Genomic DNA, 19,814 nt, shown 5'->3' with positions numbered 1-19,814 from the left:
ATTTTAAAAAAATATTTCAGATGTCTAGGTCTTAACCTAGACCTTCTTGACACTCTGGGGTGAGGGCTGGATATGCACACATTTCAAAAAATACCTACTGTGCTTTCTGAAATGAGCTCCTAGGTAAAAATTCCTTCCTAATCCATTTAGTTTCCCCATCCATTCATCACTCACCTCTAACTGGGTCAACCTTAATTCCTCATCTCAAATTCACCCTTCACCCCACAAGCCCATCTCTGATTCTTCAAAGTGGGCAAATATTAGCTCCTATGAGACTTAAAATATGACGGAAATTTTAAGTGATGGAGTTTGTGGTTAACCAAAGAAACCGGTTATTGTTGGGAATAACAAAAAACAGGAATTCTTTTCTTTTTTCTTCTACAAATGAAGTTTAATTGATAATTGAGCTTCAGGAATAAAAATAACTTCTAAAAGGAGAGTATAAACATATGTTTATTAAGTATTTTTCAGAGCTTACTCCTTCTCTTCACTTATCTGCATATAGTGCTGATCCATTCTCTTGCCTAAACGTCGTAAAGAAATTAAGATTTTAGGTAGATGAGCTACCTGCTCCCATCCTAAAACACCACAAATCCCCCTGGTCGCCTCAAAGGCAGAACGACTTTCTAGTGTTTCCGTAATGTTTACGGCTGGAATATAGCACCTGCTTAAAATAAAATAGGGAGTCAGAGTTCACCCTAAACATGACCCCAGAAGTGTTTGGCATTAAACTCATGGACTCGGATATTTCACTGGAATTCGCAAACTACCACTACTTAATAAAATGAAGCACATTATGTTAAACTTATAAAGGTCGAGGGTTCTAAATGGGCCAGTGTAGTAAAAGCAGTTATAAATGGAAAACATCACATTTCTGTTGCTAGAAGTCTATAAAAACCCGAGGAAAGAGACTGTAGGTAAGAAGCACATTACTGCCTTTTCTAGTAACACTTTAATCGCTGCTCGCAAATGTTTTTGTTTGTTTTGAATTCCTCTCCTGATCATCATTCAGGGCTAAGATATAAAGAGAATTCCTGCTTTATTCTCTACAAGCTGTCAACAAGATGGAAGAACAGAGGGGGCGGTTATGGCTACGGCAGCAGGAGCAGAAGAATGAATGAGCAATGGCAAGACTGAAAGGACGCTGGGAGCACGTGGGGTGGCCACACGATGAGGCTTCAGATGCGGACAGAGCCATACTCAGATGTGTCGGGCTTCGCCAGCCAGTCACGGCGGCGAACGCACCCCACATGCTAGCAAGAACATCCAGTAATTCCTACTGCATCAAAGGAGTTAGGAAATGAATTAGGAACGAACTTACCTCGGCCCTGTTGAGAAATAAGCTTTTCCTGCGGTTTCCTACAAACTCCTTCTCCTTACCAGGTCACGACACCACAGGCATGAAGAATGTTCTTCCTGGAGAGCTACAAGGGCCCCAGTCTCTGACCTGTCCCCTCTCAAGACCGCTATTGCTACTACGGACACTTGTTTATATAAAAACAGAGCACTTCCATACGGAGAACCTGTGCTAACAAGCTCTAGAAAAAGCACGGAGACCTGGAATCGATAAATAATCCTAAAAAAACCCTCATTTTATTTAGTGCTTTTATCTTCCTCACTGGCAATTAAACTGACTTCTCCTATTTCCTGAGGCGGTCCCTACTGTGGAGGATCAGGAAGGCACTGAAACCCACTAACTGACTACATTAATCCTAAATGATAAAGGGCTGACTATAATCTCTACTTAAAAGGTTTTCGAGACTAAAGATCTTTTGGGTAGTTGGTTTTTATTCCCTGGATAATATTAAATTCAAATATACCTAATCTTTGGATAAGCAAGAAAGTAACACATAATATCTCGAACATACTGCGCTAGGGATAATCACATAAACATATTAAACACGAAGAATACTTTTAAAGTATCAAACGTTCACCTAATTAGTGATTCCCACCCCCCAATCTTGAATCTTGGGTATTTTGCAATTTTCCATTTTTTTTTTTTACTTTTCTTCTGTCCCTAGAGCCTCCTAATTACACGCTGCTTGAGCCATCGGCTGTTTTATCAAAGATACAAACAGAAACCTGATAATCTCACTGTATTCACCTACAAAAAAATCCAGAAATAAAGAAACCTACTCATGAAACACGCTACCTCGGGCAACTGTAGAAACTTCATTTCAGCCATGTCACAATGCTGGCAACCTACTGAGCTGCAAACTATTTTTTCTCTCTCTTAACTTAATAAAGCTTGTCAAAGGTTCCAGGAAACCAACTGTGACTTCAGCTTTTATTGCGTTCTGATGGGATCAGTGATTACAGAGCCCCAGCATCACAGATCGCTCTCCCCATACAGGGCGGAGGAGAACGCAGTGTAATCCAGGGCGCCGGGCACACTGCCCGGACCAGAGTAGGCGGGCATCCTCTTGATGCAGTACTGGGCCTGATCCGGGGGCAGCTCTCGACGTAGCTCCTCTGCCAAGATGTACGGCTGGAAAAAACACACACAAGGGTTTGTAAGCTCAATCGCAGAACACGCTGGAATATAAACGGTTTTAATCCTTACACATGCCTTGCATTTGTTTAATTTAAATAGAGGACAAAAGGCAGGGGGTCTAACGGGCATGGGGGGAGAGGACCAACAGAAGGCTGTGCTTCACTGCTAAGAGCAAATCTGCAAGGTGATTTGTCTTGGGGCCAGCAGGAGATTTAACAGGGCTTCATAAAGGCAGAGGGAGGACTATCATCAATATTTCTCAAACTGAGCCATCATGCAAGTGAAAAATACTATGACCCAAGAGTCATACTGGAAAGATAAAGGGGTAGTTGGGGTTTATATCATATGCTGATGAGACTATAGGGACAGTTAACATGATCAACGTTTTCTTTTTTTTTTAACGTATGTGATATGTGTTTTTAGAAAATGGAGTCATTTTTCTACTCAGGTTATTAAAAAGCTAATTTTGCCACCAGAGAAAACTTCTTTGTAAAGCAAGATAAAACTGACATTTAACAATGGAATGTACGTATTTTTTTAAATGTCGTATGTCCAACAGGAAAGAGGGTAATTCCGGTAAAACAGACCGGTTGGAAAATAGTGAAAATAAACAAATAGCAAATATGCTTAACTTATAGTAGGGTGTTTTTGGGGGGGGGGATGGGTGGGTTAGGTGAGCTTTGGTTTATTACCTCCTGATCAGATGGGCTCTCTCCCTATAGTACCCCCATCCTCAGGATACGGGGCTAATTTTAAAACAAACATTATTGTTGTCAGGATAGTTTATCTTGTCTGATGCTGTAAGGTAATAAACACGGCTCTGCTGATGTTTCAACATGCTAAATTCTTCTTCCCTTTCAGCCAGAACACAGAGTAAAAGAATCCTATTCCACATTGAATTTATACCTACTAAGATGTTGTTACCGTTTGGGGAACGAGACCCGAAGATTCTGAACTTGCCGTTAAACTCCTACTTAATTTCTAGGCTACACGTAATGCAAAGCTTGCCAACAGTTTAAATGACTGAATGGCTATATTTAACTTGGCTTCCACGGTTGGGCCCAAAGTCAGGGTCACCGATCCTTAAGAAAAGGTTCCCAGTTCCACAGTATCTGAATTGTGCAGTCTCTTCTTTCTGAGTCTCCCAAAACCAGAATGTAAGATGGAGTTTAACCAGTTAAACACACACCAAAAACTCTTCAAAATATGCACCGAGTTCCTTCTGTCAAACTCCCTGGGAGGCCCACACAAATGCTGGGAACAGAGTGTCTGTGTTTTCTCTGTTCTGTGTGGGCCATTGGTAGGTTGACTTGCGGCTTTCTGGATCCAATGCTGATGTGGTACAAAATACACTAATATCAAAATGGTTTTTACTTGGCAACGCTGTTTCCTGCTTTACTAGAACAATGCCATGAGGTCCCACAAAAGCAGAAGGAAATCTGTCGCTGCAGACCTTATCAGAAGCCAGGATCCGGAAGGAGGCGATGACCTGCTCAGCCGTGTCGGTGTCGGCCGTCTCTCTCGTCATGAAGTCGATGAAGGACTGGAAGGTGACGGTGCCTTGTCCGTTGGGATCCACCAGGGTCATGATGCGCGCAAATTCAGCCTCGCCCTGAGGCAAGGTTGCAAAGACACACGTACTTCAACAAGACACAATCCTCAACAGCACCATTTCCCTTAACTCCTGACATGCCAATCCTGATGACCTGAAAACTTAAATGTTCCCTGCATTTCCCTTCAGTCTTTGGAACAGATTCCCCAGAGGGGGGACTTAAGTTTATTGCCATCAAATGATGTTACAAGTTACTGTAACATCAAGCCAGAAGCTCCCTAATGTCCGAATTCCTTCCTCTCTCTGTCCCCATGTAGCCGTCAGGCCTGAACGTACTTCTGGAAGAGGAATTGGGAGAGAGCGAGGGAGAGGGGCCTTTCCTCTGACTACAACCAACAAGAGTAACATTGCTAAGGAGAAGGCAGTTCAGAACAGGGCTCTCGTGATTTTTATTTTAAGGGCCTGAAAAGAATCAAAGCAGCTCATGTTCAAAACACACATTAGTATCAGAGGGAAAAGCACTTTGAAAATCATCAGGTTACTAAAAGCCATTGAAGTGTATACACTTTATACGGGGAAACTACAGTCTGCAATAAAACTGTTTTAAAAACGGTTCGTTTTCTACCTTCACTAGGAAAAAAAATCTGACCAATTACTGAATAACAAAATATGTTCTGGTTCTGGTTCTATGAAATGATTTTTATACAGCAGCAGGCAAACCTTCCAAGAAGATCGCCCTATACAATGAAAGGGAACCGATCCCAGATGTGCTGTCATACTCGAAGCTAGTCATTTCCTGTAACATAAGCCCACACTCTAGAAAATATCCATCCAACCCTTGTAAAATTTTAGCTTTTGTCTTACCAAATCATAGCCCATGGAAATCAAGCAGGCTCTGAAATCGTCATGATCCATCAGGCCGTTCTTCCTCTGCCGACAAATAAGAACAGAGACGCTGAGAAATAGGGACAAAGCGAACAAGCGAACGGAACAGAATCCAGACAGGGGTCCCATGGAGCCCTGCCAAGGAGACGGGAAAGGTCACCACCGACTTTTAAGGCGATGGAGCCAACACGGGGATGTTACAAAATAGTTTCTTAAAAAGGAAAAAGCAGGAAGGTGGGGGGAGATAACTACCATGCAAAAATGACAGGAGACTACACATTCGTGAAAGCAGCCGAAAAAAAATCACCCAGGGCCCCGAGAATGACCCAGCAGGAACCAATGACTGCCACCTGCTGGTGACAGAGCCTGAGGTGTTGTGAGAAATTATCCCCACGCTCACGGCCCCAGGGGGTCCTCATTTGTGAAGCTCCCCCCAAACAACAGCACTCCTACAGCTCAGACCCACGGACCCCACAAGCAGTCTCAGGCTCGTGGGCCAGGATGGCGTGGCCCCTCCAGGCATCACAGCCCGCCCCCCGCCGCAAGTGCCACGGAGGTGTGCACAGGGCAGCGAGCAGGAAGGCCCACGCGGACAACCGCCATCACAGCTGAGAAAAGGCTAGGGCAGGACAAAGAGTGACCCCAGCTCTACGGACACCGAGGCGTTGACACAAAGCCCAAGACCTAACGTGCTGAGACCCTCTGCTCGCTTCCTCTCCCTGCCTCTGACCCTCCAGTCCATGCTCGCCGAGGCGGCCGCGCACATTTTCTGAAGCACAGCCACTGTCGTGTTCCATCTATGCTCTAAAAGCTCCGGCAAAAGCCCCTGGGGGCACGTCTGCTGTGCCCTCTGCCGTTCCTACCCTCAGTATTCAACCAGAAGATGAAGCGAAATGGATCCGCATCCCTAACACCTCTCCCCAGGACTTCAAGTAAACTTCTTTTCCCCCCAAAACATATACTCCTTAATATTTAAACGCATTTTTTTTTAATTGGCAGGTTCTGCATTGTCCTCCTTTGGACTTCAGTTGCAAAAAACAATCTCATTATCTTGGATTCAGACAGCTGTGCCCATTCTTTATTACGTCTCAGGCCCCCATCAGAGGTCTACAGTCTGAACTCTCTTAACAGGTCCGAACCTGAGAATTTGCGGGGGGGGGGGGGGGGAGGGGGAGGCGTGAGGAGGGGCAGAGGGAGAGAGAGAATCTCAAGCAGGCTCCACGCCCAGCGCAAGCCTGACAGGGGACTTGATCTCACAACCTGCCCTGCCCAGAGGCATTTTGAGAGCCGTTTACTGATAACTGTAAACCGTACACAACGTCCTGTACAGAGTAAGGGACTATCCTTTTTTTAGGGATATTTAGCAAAAGGTATGTGGCCTTAGAAGTCACTTTTAGCCATATGATAAGCAAACTGGGAATCTTGTTATAAAGAATTGGTTCTACTTAATATGATTCAAATCAAAATCCCAGGTAACATTTTAAAAGCAGCACATTACTTTTTATATGCCTTTACCATGAAAATGGTCATCATTCTGTTGGTGCGTTTTCCTTAAAACATGTCACGAGTCCATTTTATTAATTAAAAAAATTAAATTTTACATGTCAAGACAGCAGGTTAAGTTTTCATTAGGTGCTTCACGTAAACAGTTACTTGGGAAAAGTACCTCAGGGCTTTGCATTTAAGTCTTTAGAAAAGATCTTAGTCCAACAACCACACCGCACGAGGGACACACTTTTCCTTCAAACAAATCTAGCTTTGCCATCGACTACAAAGGCATCCATCCGGCCACCTGCAGAACGCTGCCTACGAACCTTTACTTCGAGTCCCCGTGTGCAACGTCAGAGCCTAGCACTGCCTTTCTGGTGGCTGTTTTCCTTTGGTGTTAATCATCCTGTTTCCCTGTAACATTTATAGGGCATTAAGACTTAAACTAAGAGCATGAATATTATTTCACATCCCCAGTGTCGCCTTTCGGGCAAGTCCAGGGAGACGTACCCTGTCGAAGTGGTTGAAGGAGGCCCTGAACTCATTCATCTGCTCCTGGGTGATGCCCTTGGCGTCTCTCGTCAGGATCTGGGTCTCCACTTCATTGATGGTTCTGGCGATGGTCGTCAGCAGCACCTCCCACCCGACACGAATGTGCTGCCCGAGGAAAAAGGAAATGGTCAGCTCTGGGTCCTGCGAGCACATCAGTCTTGCCCTCCTGATCTCCCTAACCAGAGGGCTTAGACCCAGAGGGAGAGAAATAGGGCTTACTCAACTCTGTTATTATGTATATTTTTTCATTCTAATTTTTCACTCTTCCTAAGATTCCGTAGTGGGAAGCACTCAGACGTGACAGCGGGGTTCTCACAGGGGCGACCGGCACTTTGTAAATAAGATGTGCAATGGAGAGTCTATTTGTCGCTGGAAATATCTTTCCATTTACTAAGTAGCAGGATGGGCCCTGGGTTACACCTGCCGGCTCCCAGGGGGAACAAATGGGGCCAAACTGGCAGAAAAGTGAGCCGTTAGTTACTCCCCACGCGAGCGGCGCCATGAATTCACTGTCTTGCTAATGAGGATGATGACAGAGAAAACTAACACTTTCATAGCTCTTGACACAGTTCACAAAGCTTTTTCACGTACAGTGACAGGGAAGGCTTGAAGATCCCTTGCTTTCACGGTGTAGCACCTCCCACAGAAACAGAGACAAGTGGTGGTGGGGGACACCCTGAGAGGAGGTGAAAAATGGTCACAACCGGAAGCAAAGCCGCCCAGCCCAGGGGGCGCTGTACCTCCATGGTGTAATTGGTGTGCTTGTTGTCAAAGACCAGGGCCTCCTGGATGAGCTGATGGTCTCCCTCCAGCTTGTCGATGTTGTTCTTATAGTTGATGATGTTGTGCTCATACTGCTTCAGCTGATTCATCTGGTCTTCCAGGGCCCCTGTGATCTGGATGGAGCTGCGGGCAATCTCCTGACAGAGGCAAAAAGAGGGAGGAAACCGGTGAGTCGGCCTCAGATGCTACGCTGGGGCTCGGCAGCCACCAGAGTGCCCCGATTTTCTCCCGTGAGGTGGGAGGCGGCAGTCCCAGAGCGTGACAGCGGCTTGGCGGGGGGTGGGGGCATCAACCAAGATCCAAAACAGCAAAGGAAGAAGAGTAGTAAGAGAAGAGTTATTTCTTCCTCAGCCGAAGATGGAAGCTTCCCTGGGTCAGAGCTGCCCCGTTCTGGAGGGGGCTGGGGGATGTTCTGCAGGAAAGAAGCTGCCAGACAGATTTAAGAGCACTGGCGCGTCAAAAGAATTTCCTGTATTTTTACAGGCTCTCCCTTTAGGAGAAAAGGTAACATTTTATCACCAAAAGAGAGGTTGGGAGAAACACAAGAAGGGCAATATATGTCTCTTGGCTGCTCTTAGTGATAAAATGAACCCAGAAATCAGTGTCATTCCATGATCACTTTTCTTTAAATGTTCTGAAAATGCAAAGCATTTGTGACTCTTCACATGTCCTCCCTAGGGATGGAGGGTTTAAAATCTAGGTCCTACAGAGGCTGAACACCAAGAAAGAGCCCTGACATCCTTTTTACTGCCAAAATGAACAGATGGCAGCAAGAACAGCCTCGGCCCCCTTTTTAGCGGGCCCCCCACGCACTGCACCGATGCCCACAGGCTACACGAGCTCGGGGGCCCAAAGGAGTAAAGCCCGGCGTGACACGAAGGGCCCTCACAGCACTGAGTGGGGCGACCAGGACAGAAGCAGAAGAGGTGTCATTGTTGGGTCAACGCAGGGACTAATTTCAAGGGTTGCAAGAAGCTCTTTGGAAGGGCACCGCCCTACCTCCATCTTGTTCTGGATCCACGGCCCAATGGCATTGGCCTGTGCAGCAAACTGGCGCCGCAGACGCTCATTGGCGTGCTGGCGGGCTAGCTCCTCCTGCAGGGACTGATCCCGGATGGGCACGAGCTGCTTCACCTGTCAGGGACCAAGGGCAACAGGGATGAGAGGCGAGCTTGCATCCAATAGTAGTAACCAAGATATGTGCCAACAGTCCAAAGTGTCGGGGTGGGAACAGAGGGAGGGTGGGGAGGAAGGAGAAGAAGGGAAGAGGTGGAAAGAGGAAGGGGAAGTAGGGAGAGGAGAGGGGGAGCGGGCGCCCCTAGTACAGGAACTAAGGGAGAGCTGGGTCTAGTCCTGGTGGCCAACCAGTGGAAAGACTGGGTGTGTCTGCATTAGGGACCTGGATGTCCCTGCAGCCGGGGGCGGGGGGTGGGGCGGGGTGGGGGGGGGAGGTGGGAGGGATGGGGGGAAGGGGGAGGTCTTTCAGGGGGCCGGCCCAAAGCGCAGAGGATTCGTGAACTTGAAGGAGGCAGAGCTGACATCTTTATTTTCATGATCTCTAATTGAAAGTTAGCATTTCCTTTGATTATGAAAATGGGCAGCAAATCCACAGTCCTATTTAGCCGTGCTGTGACTTGACCACAGTAGAAATCACAGTCTCATATAACATTAGTTATTGCCTGCTTCTCAAAATAGCATGCACACTCATCCCTGCTTCAAAATGATCAGATTTGCTGTTAGACCCTGCCTTTAAATGTGTCCGTGCAGAAGCACTTCTGCTACCAGATGGCAATTTTTAAAAAACATTTTAATGGGGGCACTTAGGTGGCTCAGTCTGTTAAGCATCTGCCTTCAGCTCAGGTCATGATCCCAGGGTCCTGGGATCGAGCCCCGCATCGGGCTCCCTGCTCCACGGGAAGCCCGCTTCTCTCCCTCTCCCACTCCCCCTGCTCGTGTTCCCTCTCTCGCTGTGTCTCTGTCAAATAAATAAAACCTTTAAAAAAAAAATCTTAATGACTATATTTAACATCACTTGTTTCTGTTGCCACCTTAAATGTTTTTATGAATTTACAAATACAATCATCAGAAGGGATCCACAGGCTCCCCGACTGCCGGACGGATCCAAGACACAAAAAAGTTAAGGACCCTGCTTAGGTTCGTGAGTTCAAGTCCTGTCTAATGTGGGATCGCAGGAAAGCGTTGTACCAGCCTACGTCTTTCTCGTTCCATTTGTACCCAGTGATGTACATTTTCACGCCCTGCCTGAGTTCTCTCTGTGTCCACAGAGGAACTATTTCTAACGTCTTTTTTGTGTTTTCTGCAAAACGGCTCCTACAGACGTCACTGTTCATCATGTCCCGTTCACAAAAATCCACGTGCCCGCTCTGCTCTTTATCTTCGTGCTGGGAGAAATGTCTGACCCACTTTAAGAAAGGACATATTTCCCTTTTCCTCAGGAGGACGACTTAGCTCAACATGTCTCCTTTTTCCATGATGGCTGTCAGAAGGCCCAAGCTAAATGTGAAGCTCACAGCAGTCAGTCGGTTCTGTCTCTCAGATTCCCCCTCTCCTCCCCAAACCCGGTCTGCTCCTCTTTTGCATTGTTGATAACTGAATAATTGTTGCACGTGTGTTTTCATAGCAAACCACCTCAAATCCACCTGGTGGACTTATTCCTGGGAGGCTCTGTAGTAGCATATGGAGATAACTGTGCTATAATTTAAACCATGAAAATAATTTTTTCTTAAGAATGAGACAAAAAGGCTCAAATGATCCCATGTGGACTATAATTAAACCTGTGGACAGTTTCCCAAAATCTAAAAGGCAGCGAGTCAGCAGGAGTACTTGAGTTCCCTAGTTTTCTAGGCAATTTTTCTGCATTTAAAATTCACACACATTTATTTGGGAAGTGTCTATCCCATATTCTAAAAATTCTTTTAATGAAGTACGTACTATAGGCAGGCTTGAGTGCACCAAATTTTCAGTGGGGGTTTTAAAAATAGTTTCCCTTATGGTATTAGTCTCATAACCTATACTGACTTTGCCAACATTTTATAAGAGCCTTCTTAAGGAAAAACATTTCTAACTTCCTCTCCTTACAAATCAGAGGCTGCCCAATGGCATTTAAGAGTCTAACATATTTCATCTGTTAAAAACGAGACAACAGGCCCCAAATGGAGTCACTTAGGCTAAGCCGCACATCACCAACCCAAGACTCGATTCTAGTTTCCGCTCGCCCAGGAATGGAATCTTAAAACAGTCAATAGCCTGATCAGCACTATTAGGTCATCTGCCCGACAGACCCCCGAAGGAAAGTAGCCTCGCAATAACCAACTGGCTTTTTTCCCCCAGTATAACTTCCCTGTTCCCGCTTCCCTCTGCCCATAAAAGTCTTCCATTTTGTACAGCGCCTCAGAGCTCCTTTCCATGTGCTAGATGGGATGTCTGCATGATTCAAACACTGTGAAATCTGGGGTGAATGAAAACCCCGATCGTCATGCAAATCAGTCACTCTTGTTCCCCAAGTATCTACCTCTTCCCTCAACCTTGGCTTCAGGAATGCCCACCTTGTCCCACATCCGGTCCTCAGTCACCCACCTTGTCCCACTTGGCCCGGAGCTCATCCATGGTGACAGTGCTGTAGGGATTGCTGGAGCTGATTCTGATGTTGTAGCTCTGGATCACCTTCTCCACCTCGTTCTGGATGGCCATGATGGACTGCCGCTCACCGTCCGCCTCCGGCAGCGTTGCCTTGAACTGCTCGTGGGCAGTGATCAGACTCTAACCCAGAGACAGAAGCAGGGAGAACTTTACTGTCGTGTGAATTTTACAGGCTTCGATGTTCCTTCTGCACACGTGTGAATGCCCTTTATGAAGGCAGGAATCTCTGCAGGGAAAACAAATTCTGGATGTTTTCATAAAGCTATTTGGTGCACCAAAGTCAGGTTCCTTGAAAATGGAAAAAAAGATAACCGTGATGACTAATTGATGCCTATGAATCCAGAGTCTTCAAAAAAAAAAAAAAAAACCTGTTTTTTTCATAATTTTTTTTAAAGATTTTATTTATTTATTTGAGAGGGAGAGTGAGAGAGAGAGAGAGAGAGAGAGAGCACATGAGAGCGGGGAGGGTCAGAGGGAGAAGCAGACTCCCTGCTGAGCAGGGAGCCCGACGCGGGACTTGATCCCGGGACTCCAGGATCATGACCTGAGCCGAAGGCAGTTGCTTAACCAACTGAGCCACCTAGGTGCCCATTTTTCATAATTTTTGATCCCCAGTTACTGTTTCGGTCTTACTCTCCATCGACAAACAGAACTTAGTTGCCACATTTGCTGCCTTTATACTTAAAGACCACCAGGAAATACAGCCCTACTTCTCAAAAAGTAAAGGCCACAAAAAACCACTCTTTCCCCCTAAGGCTTTAAAGTCCCATTTATCAAACCTATCCTTTGGCCCTAATGTATAAGACAGCGGCCCCTTTGTTCTACTGTGTGTAGATACCACAAAAACCACCTCCCAGTGCCAAGCTAACAGTCATTTTAGACACTGCAAGAGATCGGCTACAATAGAGAGATCGACCTTTCACCAAAGAAACTACATCATGCATCAGGTATGGCTTCCATGGCAAACTTAGATGTCTCACTTACTCCAAAAACAAACGATTTTAGGTTGCTAACCTCTGCTTAAGAATGCATGCATGCAAAAAAAAAAAAAAAAGCAATGTTCAACAAAGTAATTTCTTCCCCCCTACACCCAGGTGCAAACCCTTCTAGAATGTTCCCTGGCAGGGAGGTGTGGATTCTAATTCCTTTATATTTGGAACCTTCAGCATTCCTTCATATTTGGATTCTTTTTGATGATTTACCTATTTTACAGAAAGAAGAATTTAGAAGTATTTTCCCTTAATATTCCATTGTACATCAAATTCACTGTACACTGGTCTCTCAATAGACTGGGTCCTGGCTCTTTGAAAGTAACCCACCTCCCTAATGTGACTACTTATAGAAGTCTTACTCACAAGTTTGAAGTTCTGGAAGAAATCAGAAGCAGAACATTTTGGTTTGTGGGAGACAGGAGGTGCTGCTTTGTGGTTTCTTATGCTTTAGGATCCAGCAAAACTATACAGATCTTAACAAACAGTAATATGCATATATTTGCAAAGTACTTAACTCAGCAGCCAATAAACCCATACCTTTCCACAAATACCTCCCAAGAGAGTGGATGTCTATGTTCCCCAATGATTCCATGGTATTTTTTAAAGAACAGGCCCCTTTAGATGTATTCACCATTGTCTGATGGATGTTAATTTTTCAGTTGCAGCAAAAAGTAGACACATTTTTAAGCTAAGGGTCAAAGGGTAATTTGGGCTTCCTACCTACATCTTTCTTAGTAAAAAACAAAAGAATTCTACATTTTTAAAATTACAATTCGGGCGCCTGGGTGGCTCAGTTGGTTAAGCAACTGCCTTCGGCTCAGGTCATGATCCTGGAGTCCCGGGATCGAGTCCCACATCGGGCTCCCTGCTCAGCAGGGAGTCTGCTTCTCCCTCTGACCCTCTTCCCTCTTGTACTCTCTGTCTCTCATTCTCTCTCTCAAATAAATAAATAAAACTTAAAAAAAAAAAAAAGGAAGTGATCCTTTAAAAAAAATAAAATAAAATTATAATTCATCTCTAGCACAGTACGAGCACGAAGCTGGGGGTTCAGTTACCTGGATTTCCTCAATGCTGTGGACAATGAACATGTCTTGTAGGTCCTCCATGGCACCTTCCATCCAATTGTTGAAAGGAGCCGCTCTCTTGGCAAACTCCAAGTGAAGCTGATCAATGGTTTCTAGCAATTTCTCAGTTCTCTGGAGGTAAGTTAAATAGAAGCGTTACCACGGATGAATAAAAAAATTCTCTCCGAAGACGAACAATCAACCTATTATCTGACATTGTGTTAATCACAATGCGCTCATCACTAGCATGTGTAGCCACAAGATCAGCCAGTGTTCATGATTAGACTGAGCCCAGCAGGTCCCTCAAGTGGCTTCTGAATCAAAAAAGGATTTAATAACATCCAGAGTAGCCTTGTTTTCAAAGGAGAGTCCTCTGCTCCATGCTACTTTTCTGAAAACTGAGAAACCGTAGTGGGGGGGGGGGGATATAGTAACTTGCTTTCGGCTAATATAGTACCTTTAACGTCAGCTCTGATTCCCTAACCACGCTAAGTAACAACACTCCACACACCATCCTCGTTTTATAGAAAACAGTGTGCAGAGAAGATGCACGCCTTTCCCAGAAGTCACCTACCTAAGCGAAGACACAGAACTACAGTTTAATGTTCTCAAATCCTCATTCAGGATCTAACACAGAGCTCCTCTTGGCCTTTCTGGCCACGTGGAAGCAGGTGGCTTTGAGCCACAGAGAACACTGTACTTGTTTCACGGGGCAGAGATGCTGGGGGCAGACAGGGAAAGCACCCCCTATCTACAAGTCTTCTGTCCTTACTCATTTTTTTTCTCCTGTGCTAAAGTGTTTGTGGCGGGGGCGGTCTCTGTTTCATGCCTGGTCCTTTTTCTCTCACATCCTTTCTTTAGGAGACTATGTAACAGCCGTTTGGCATCTAGGAAGCTCAATATCATGTATTTTAAAAGTGAAAGAACTCAGAAAACTGGCCATTGCCTCCTTCCTTCACATTATAGCAGTCTTCCATGGTGAGAGACAATGGGTACAGCTAAATACCAGCCACTTTGGGCTGCTTATCCAAATCTTGTACTTGACTAAGGCCAAGTTCATCCCTTCTCCTTCAACGTTTGCTGCTATTTTGCCTTTGCCCGGCAACACGTGAAGTTCTTCCTGATTCCCCAAGTCAATATACTCTTTATAGAGGGCCCTTTGGAAATTCACTGTAATCACCACCTGATACAAAATGGGCTTACACCCTAATCTTATTAGCTCTGGATTTTTTTTTTTTAATTCAAAAGTATGCATCACTGAAAAAAAAAAAAAAGCATGTTTCCCCACTCTATGGATAAATTATGGGACAAATCTACCAACTTTGCATTTCACACTTTCTATTTTTCACATTCTCTGTGGCAGCTCCTTTCATGAGACAACCTGTTTTATTTTAGATGCAGCATGCCACAGAAAAACAGGGATAATCAGTAACAGGGACTTCATTCAAGAGCCTTTGTGAAAAGATCTCATGTCAACAGGTGGCTGATGGGATGTCAGGTCACCAGGGCTTCACCTCCAGGGCCTCCCTCCTCTTCTGAGTAAGCGTTCCCAGTCTGTCCCACTGGTCACAGATCTTCTGACACCGATCGTTGATGTTCACGGCGTCGTGATAGTCCAGTTCACTGGGGGAAGTGAAAATGAAGATGAACTCTCCCTGATGTTATGAGGAAAACGGACACGGGCTCAAAATAAACTGATTTTTTTTTTTTTTTTAAAGATCTGACAGAAAAATGGCCGGGTATTTCAGGGTTTTGTCAACTGTCACCAAGGCAAACATGATCATTGGTCTTTGACAGATGCCAGGAAGAATGAGTAAAACTCTTGCTGGTCCAACAGTTTTCTACACAGACAGAAATGCTGTCTCCTCGGTGCCCCAAGCTGACTTCATTCTGGCCTGGCCCCAGAGTATTATTTTTAAGTGGCAATGTACCTGTAAACAAAGCCAACCATCTGACCTGGAGGACAGTCCTGTGGGCTTCCTGAAGCCACAGTGACTGGGACAGCAAAGTGAGTCAAGGGGGAGGGAGGTGTCAGCTTGCACCCCCTTGTGTCCTTGGTTCCCCTCAAAGGGCCCTGGGCTTCAGGGCTGGGGTGGAGCGCCACGTCCAGAAAGGATGCTGTGGCTTCATCTAGCACTGCAGGGACCTTGAAAAACTAGCAGACCAGAGAGCCCTTCCTCTTCTGCACAGAACTTCTGACTTGTCTAATGCCCCTGGTGTGACAGCAAGAACATGGTTTCTTTTTTTTTTTTTTTTTTTTAAGATTTTATTTATTTGACAGAGAGAGACACAGCGAGGGCAGGAACACAAGCAGGGGGAGTGGGAGAGGGTGAAGCAGGTTTCCCACTGAGCAGGGAGCCCGATGTGGGGCTCCATCCCAGGACCCTGGGATCATGACCTGAGCCGAAGGCAGACGCTTAACGACTGAGCCACCCAGGCGCCCGGAACAATATGGTTTCTTACGAAGTAACCCCTCTTCCCCACCAGCCCAGTCTATGCATCCTACTGGGATCTTTGTAAGGTGAACTTAGCATTCAAACAAATTCCCAACTAGAAGTTCACCTCATATCTCTGGGGATAAAAAGTTAAGATGAAAGCAAGACTCACAGACGTTTAAAGACACCTTTAGGAGAGACTTCTTTGCAAACAGTCCAAGATAAGGCAAACTTTAAGGAACCCCCTTCCCCCCCCACCCCCCCCCCCCCGCCAGCCCACCCATCCTACTAAATCCATTTCCCTGAGGCTTAAGCTTATTTATTTCTTCTTTCAACTTTAAATTAAGGCAATGGTTGCTCGCCACATGTTTTTCTTTTCCTCTTAAATAATATTAACTTGTCCGGTCCTGAATATCATTGCTTCTGCTACTGAATAAAGGGCGCACTCTGTGGTTGTGAGCTGAGCGTTCTTGCAGGGGGTCAAGCCTGTTCAGCTTACAAGCAGCTTTCTACATACATATAACCCTTCATGCAACTGAGACGTACTTAGCCTCTTGGGCTCTTTGCTATACCCCGCAAAAAACAAAACATATCAGCAATCTGCACAGCCTTGAACACAAAGTCAAAAAGGCTACAGCTCTTCCAAATGCAAATATCACGGAAAATAAAGACTTCACGAATAAAAACAACCACCTGAGATCCTTCTATGGATCTGCAATGGAGACACCAATGCTCACCTCCCCACCATTACCTTTAGGGGTATATCCATTTCTCATTTTTCTAAGTCATGCAAAGTTCACACAAAGAGTTCTACGAATACCTGCTCTCAAGGAGTGAGGGTTTGCATAACACTACAAGGAAGGAATACATTGAGATGAACTCAGATTTAAGTTTTGTATGTGGTGCCTCTTTGGATAGTGTGAAGAAATTGACACCGGGGATACCAGGAAGAATAATACAAAATGACTCCTTAAATTTTATGGGCAACACTTAAAACCATTCCGAATTACTCACGGGAGAAGTTATAGAGCATTAAATAGCGTGAGTTTTTTTCCTCCCTGATTTTATTGCAATTGTTAACAAGCAGCCACACACCCAACATTCAAGAAGCATGCTCTTGTAATGACCACAAATCTAGGGTATAATCTAGTGTATAAATTGGATTTTGAAGATCACAGATGATTAAGAGTTTATTTACCAAGCCTAAAAAATAATAGGATACTCTTAATAGAGGCCGTATCTGTTAGTTCACGAGTTTGTTCTAGTCAAAAGTGAGCAACATGAAAGTTTTAAAATTTAACATAGGAAAGTAAATGTTTATTGTATGTTTTTAAAACTTATCTTGCGACAGTTATCTTTATGTAATTTTGACTCTGAAACTTCTGCAGGTATGTCTATGATTACAATGAGGGGGGAGGGAGTTGGGAATGACATCAGGTACTTATCCAAAGGGGGCAAGGGTCTTTAAAAAGAGGCTTTGAGAGACTGCAGGGAGGTGTCTCCCCAGAGGCGGGCCAGAGGCTGCACCCCGCAACAAGTGGGACCTGAGAACTCCCCCTGGGGCTCACACCAGCCTGGACTCGATCCATGCTGGTCCCTCCCATAAAATAGAAAGCACGCAAATGAAACAGCATGTATTTAATGACACAGAAAAAGTGGGGCCGTGATGTCTCCTCCCCCGAGGTAAGGCAGGCATTTCTGTTTGGTGTGTGGATGTCCTGCACCCCGGCCCGGGAGAGGTGGCCTTTCCAAGCTGGACCCCAGTCCCCCACGCTCACTTCTCACCCTCTTGGAAGCAGAGCTGCCTGGGGTGGGGCTGCGGGGTGCTTGTGGATGGGAGGGCGCGGGGATCCTGGCCCATCCAGAGAAGCAAAGCTGAAGTCTGTCGAGCCGCTTAGAAACACAGAGGCCTCCAGCTTGGCTCTCCCTAAACTGAGTATGGAAACTACCCTGGAAATGCTCTGGGAAGCTCTCGGGGGATTCCTTTCAGTGCACCCTCGGCCCGTGGGCTCGGTGGGCAGAGCTGCGCGGCCGCGTGGGAGCACCTGGGCCTGCGAACCCAACAGCACGTACTTGAGCTCCTGCGCAATGGCCGCTATCTGCTCCACGCGGTCCTGGTGCGCCGCCAGGTCGCTCTCGAAGGCCTCGTGTTTCCGCAGCAGGGCCCGGACCTCGGTCAGAGAAGCCGACTCGTAGTCCTTCTGCAGCAAGATCTGTTCTTTGCCTGCAAGGGTTGCAGAAGGGAATACGAACACTCTGATGGCCCACATCAGCTTCCTGGCACCTGCAAAGTTCTAGGTGATGCTTATGATTCCCAAGAACCAGGAGAAGGGGGTAAACACGGTGGTGCTGTTATCATCGGTTTCTGGGCTGTAACTGTGCTAATGTTGCCCGAGTCCCTCTGTGTTCTAAAAGCTTGTGTCCAGGGCGCCTGGGTGGCTCAGTGGTTAAGCGTCTGCCTTCGGCTCAGGTCATGATCCCAGGGTCCTGGGATCGAGCCCCGCCACGGGCTCCCTGCTCCGCAGGAAGCCTGCTTCTCCCTCTCCCGCTCCCCCTGCTTGTGTCCCCCACCCCCCGACAAATAAATAAATAAAATCTTAAAAAAATAAAAATAAAAGCTCGTGTCGACCCATAAAGGGGGGGAAGCATGCTGAGTCCAGGCGAAATAACAGATCTGCATTCTTCCTAATCCTGAGTAACAAGTATCTGATTTTCCAGGGTGTGATGCTCAGTTAATAATTATTAGTTCACAAGAATTATCTGGGATAGTTAGACAAGACACTTGTACTCTACCAGCCTAACCCTCAGCGGAACCTTGACCCCAAACCTTTTTGTTGGAAAGCTTTCTTTTCTGTGGTTAAATACCGGCTGTGGTTTCTTTCCTGACAATACTAGAAGTTTCTCTCTCTGATCCTCCACCTATTTCCCCACAAATATTTCTTAAATCAAGCAACTGCTGTGGTTGTAGATGGACTCACGTTTATTCCCTGGTTGATGACCTTTAAGAATTTAAATCTGTGAAGCTTGAAATGGAAAGCAAATGTTCACACGTTTAATGACGACAACACAGCACTTCCTATGCGCCAGATATGGATTTAAAAGCTTTATATTGTGAACTCATTAAATCTTCATCAAAAGCCTCTATTGGAGGTATTACTGGTATTCCACTTTGAAGAGGACACTGAGGCACTGAGAGATTAGGAGCTCATCCAAAGCGCATAGCTGGGAAGTGTCAGAGCTGGGACTCCAACCTGCCTGGCTCCAGGCCCATGCCTCTCACCCTCTTGCTGGGCAATATCAACGATCAGACAACACCAAAGCAAAAGGGAACCAATGAGGGGAACGTCTCTGACCTTTCTCAAAATAGATGATGCGGTGGGGAGAATGTTATGTTCCTCTACCTCAGCAGAGAGCAGATAGCCCCCACCCCCCCAAAAAATCATATTTATATATATGATCACAGTATCATGGCTATGGAAAGAGATATGATTGCAAGGACTGAAAGAAGGAGATGAATCTAAGCGAAATGAGGAAGCTAAGACGGTAGAAAACGGTCCCTTGCATTCCTCCTTCCAAGCAGATTTTCTCCATGGGAAATTCTGTTGCTTCGTGGCGTGTAATAAACATGCTAGCAGCAGAAGCTGGCTTCTGGGCCTGGGCTGTCTGACCCACAGGGAATAAACAAATCCTTGTGGATCGAATGGAACAAAAGTGGGGGAAGACAGAGGGAGGCCAGGACTTATGTAAGTAAGTGTGGGAAGAATGCATTTCGAGTGCCATTTTGTGAAAAAGTACATTATCTGCTCCACTGGAAAAGAAGTCTCCCCACCCACGTCCCAAAGAAAACCTATGCCTGGGACAGCCGCGGGAGAGGGGCGGGGATGGCGGCCCACAGGGCCACTGACGGGA

The 19,814-nt window shown here is 45.9% G+C and overlaps 1 protein-coding gene across 4 annotated transcripts in view; it reads right to left on the bottom strand.

Annotated features, from left to right (window-relative positions):
- Nucleotides 1-2,329: 2,329 nt before the first annotated feature.
- ACTN2 (actinin alpha 2) overlaps nucleotides 2,330-19,814 on the bottom strand; it is a 65,100-nt gene continuing 47,615 nt past the window's right edge. For 2 of the 4 annotated variants that reach the window (XM_028104515.2, XM_028104514.2), the window contains exons 12-21: nucleotides 17,979-18,129; nucleotides 14,985-15,093; nucleotides 13,462-13,602; nucleotides 11,352-11,534; nucleotides 8,754-8,888; nucleotides 7,712-7,891; nucleotides 6,930-7,076; nucleotides 4,911-4,976; nucleotides 3,948-4,106; nucleotides 2,330-2,488 (exon numbers count right to left, since the gene is read on the bottom strand). In XM_028104515.2, the coding sequence (XP_027960316.1) occupies nucleotides 2,330-2,488; nucleotides 3,948-4,106; nucleotides 4,911-4,976; nucleotides 6,930-7,076; nucleotides 7,712-7,891; nucleotides 8,754-8,888; nucleotides 11,352-11,534; nucleotides 13,462-13,602; nucleotides 14,985-15,093; nucleotides 17,979-18,129 (1,430 nt within the window). Of the gene's footprint in view, nucleotides 2,489-3,947; nucleotides 4,114-4,898; nucleotides 4,977-6,929; nucleotides 7,077-7,711; nucleotides 7,892-8,753; nucleotides 8,889-11,351; nucleotides 11,535-13,461; nucleotides 13,603-14,984; nucleotides 15,094-17,978; nucleotides 18,130-19,814 lie in introns of all 4 variants that reach the window. The other 2 variants (XM_028104516.2, XM_028104517.2) reach the window with 2 other exon arrangements.

This window comes from Eumetopias jubatus, unplaced genomic scaffold (assembly GCF_037043125.1).
Source record: "Eumetopias jubatus isolate StellerSeaLion01/CBP00866 unplaced genomic scaffold, mEumJub1_p1.0 scaffold_17, whole genome shotgun sequence".
NCBI classification, from domain to species: domain Eukaryota; kingdom Metazoa; phylum Chordata; class Mammalia; order Carnivora; family Otariidae; genus Eumetopias; species Eumetopias jubatus.
Note: the sequence above shows the minus strand (reverse complement) of the source record. Positions and strands in the feature narration are given on the sequence as shown.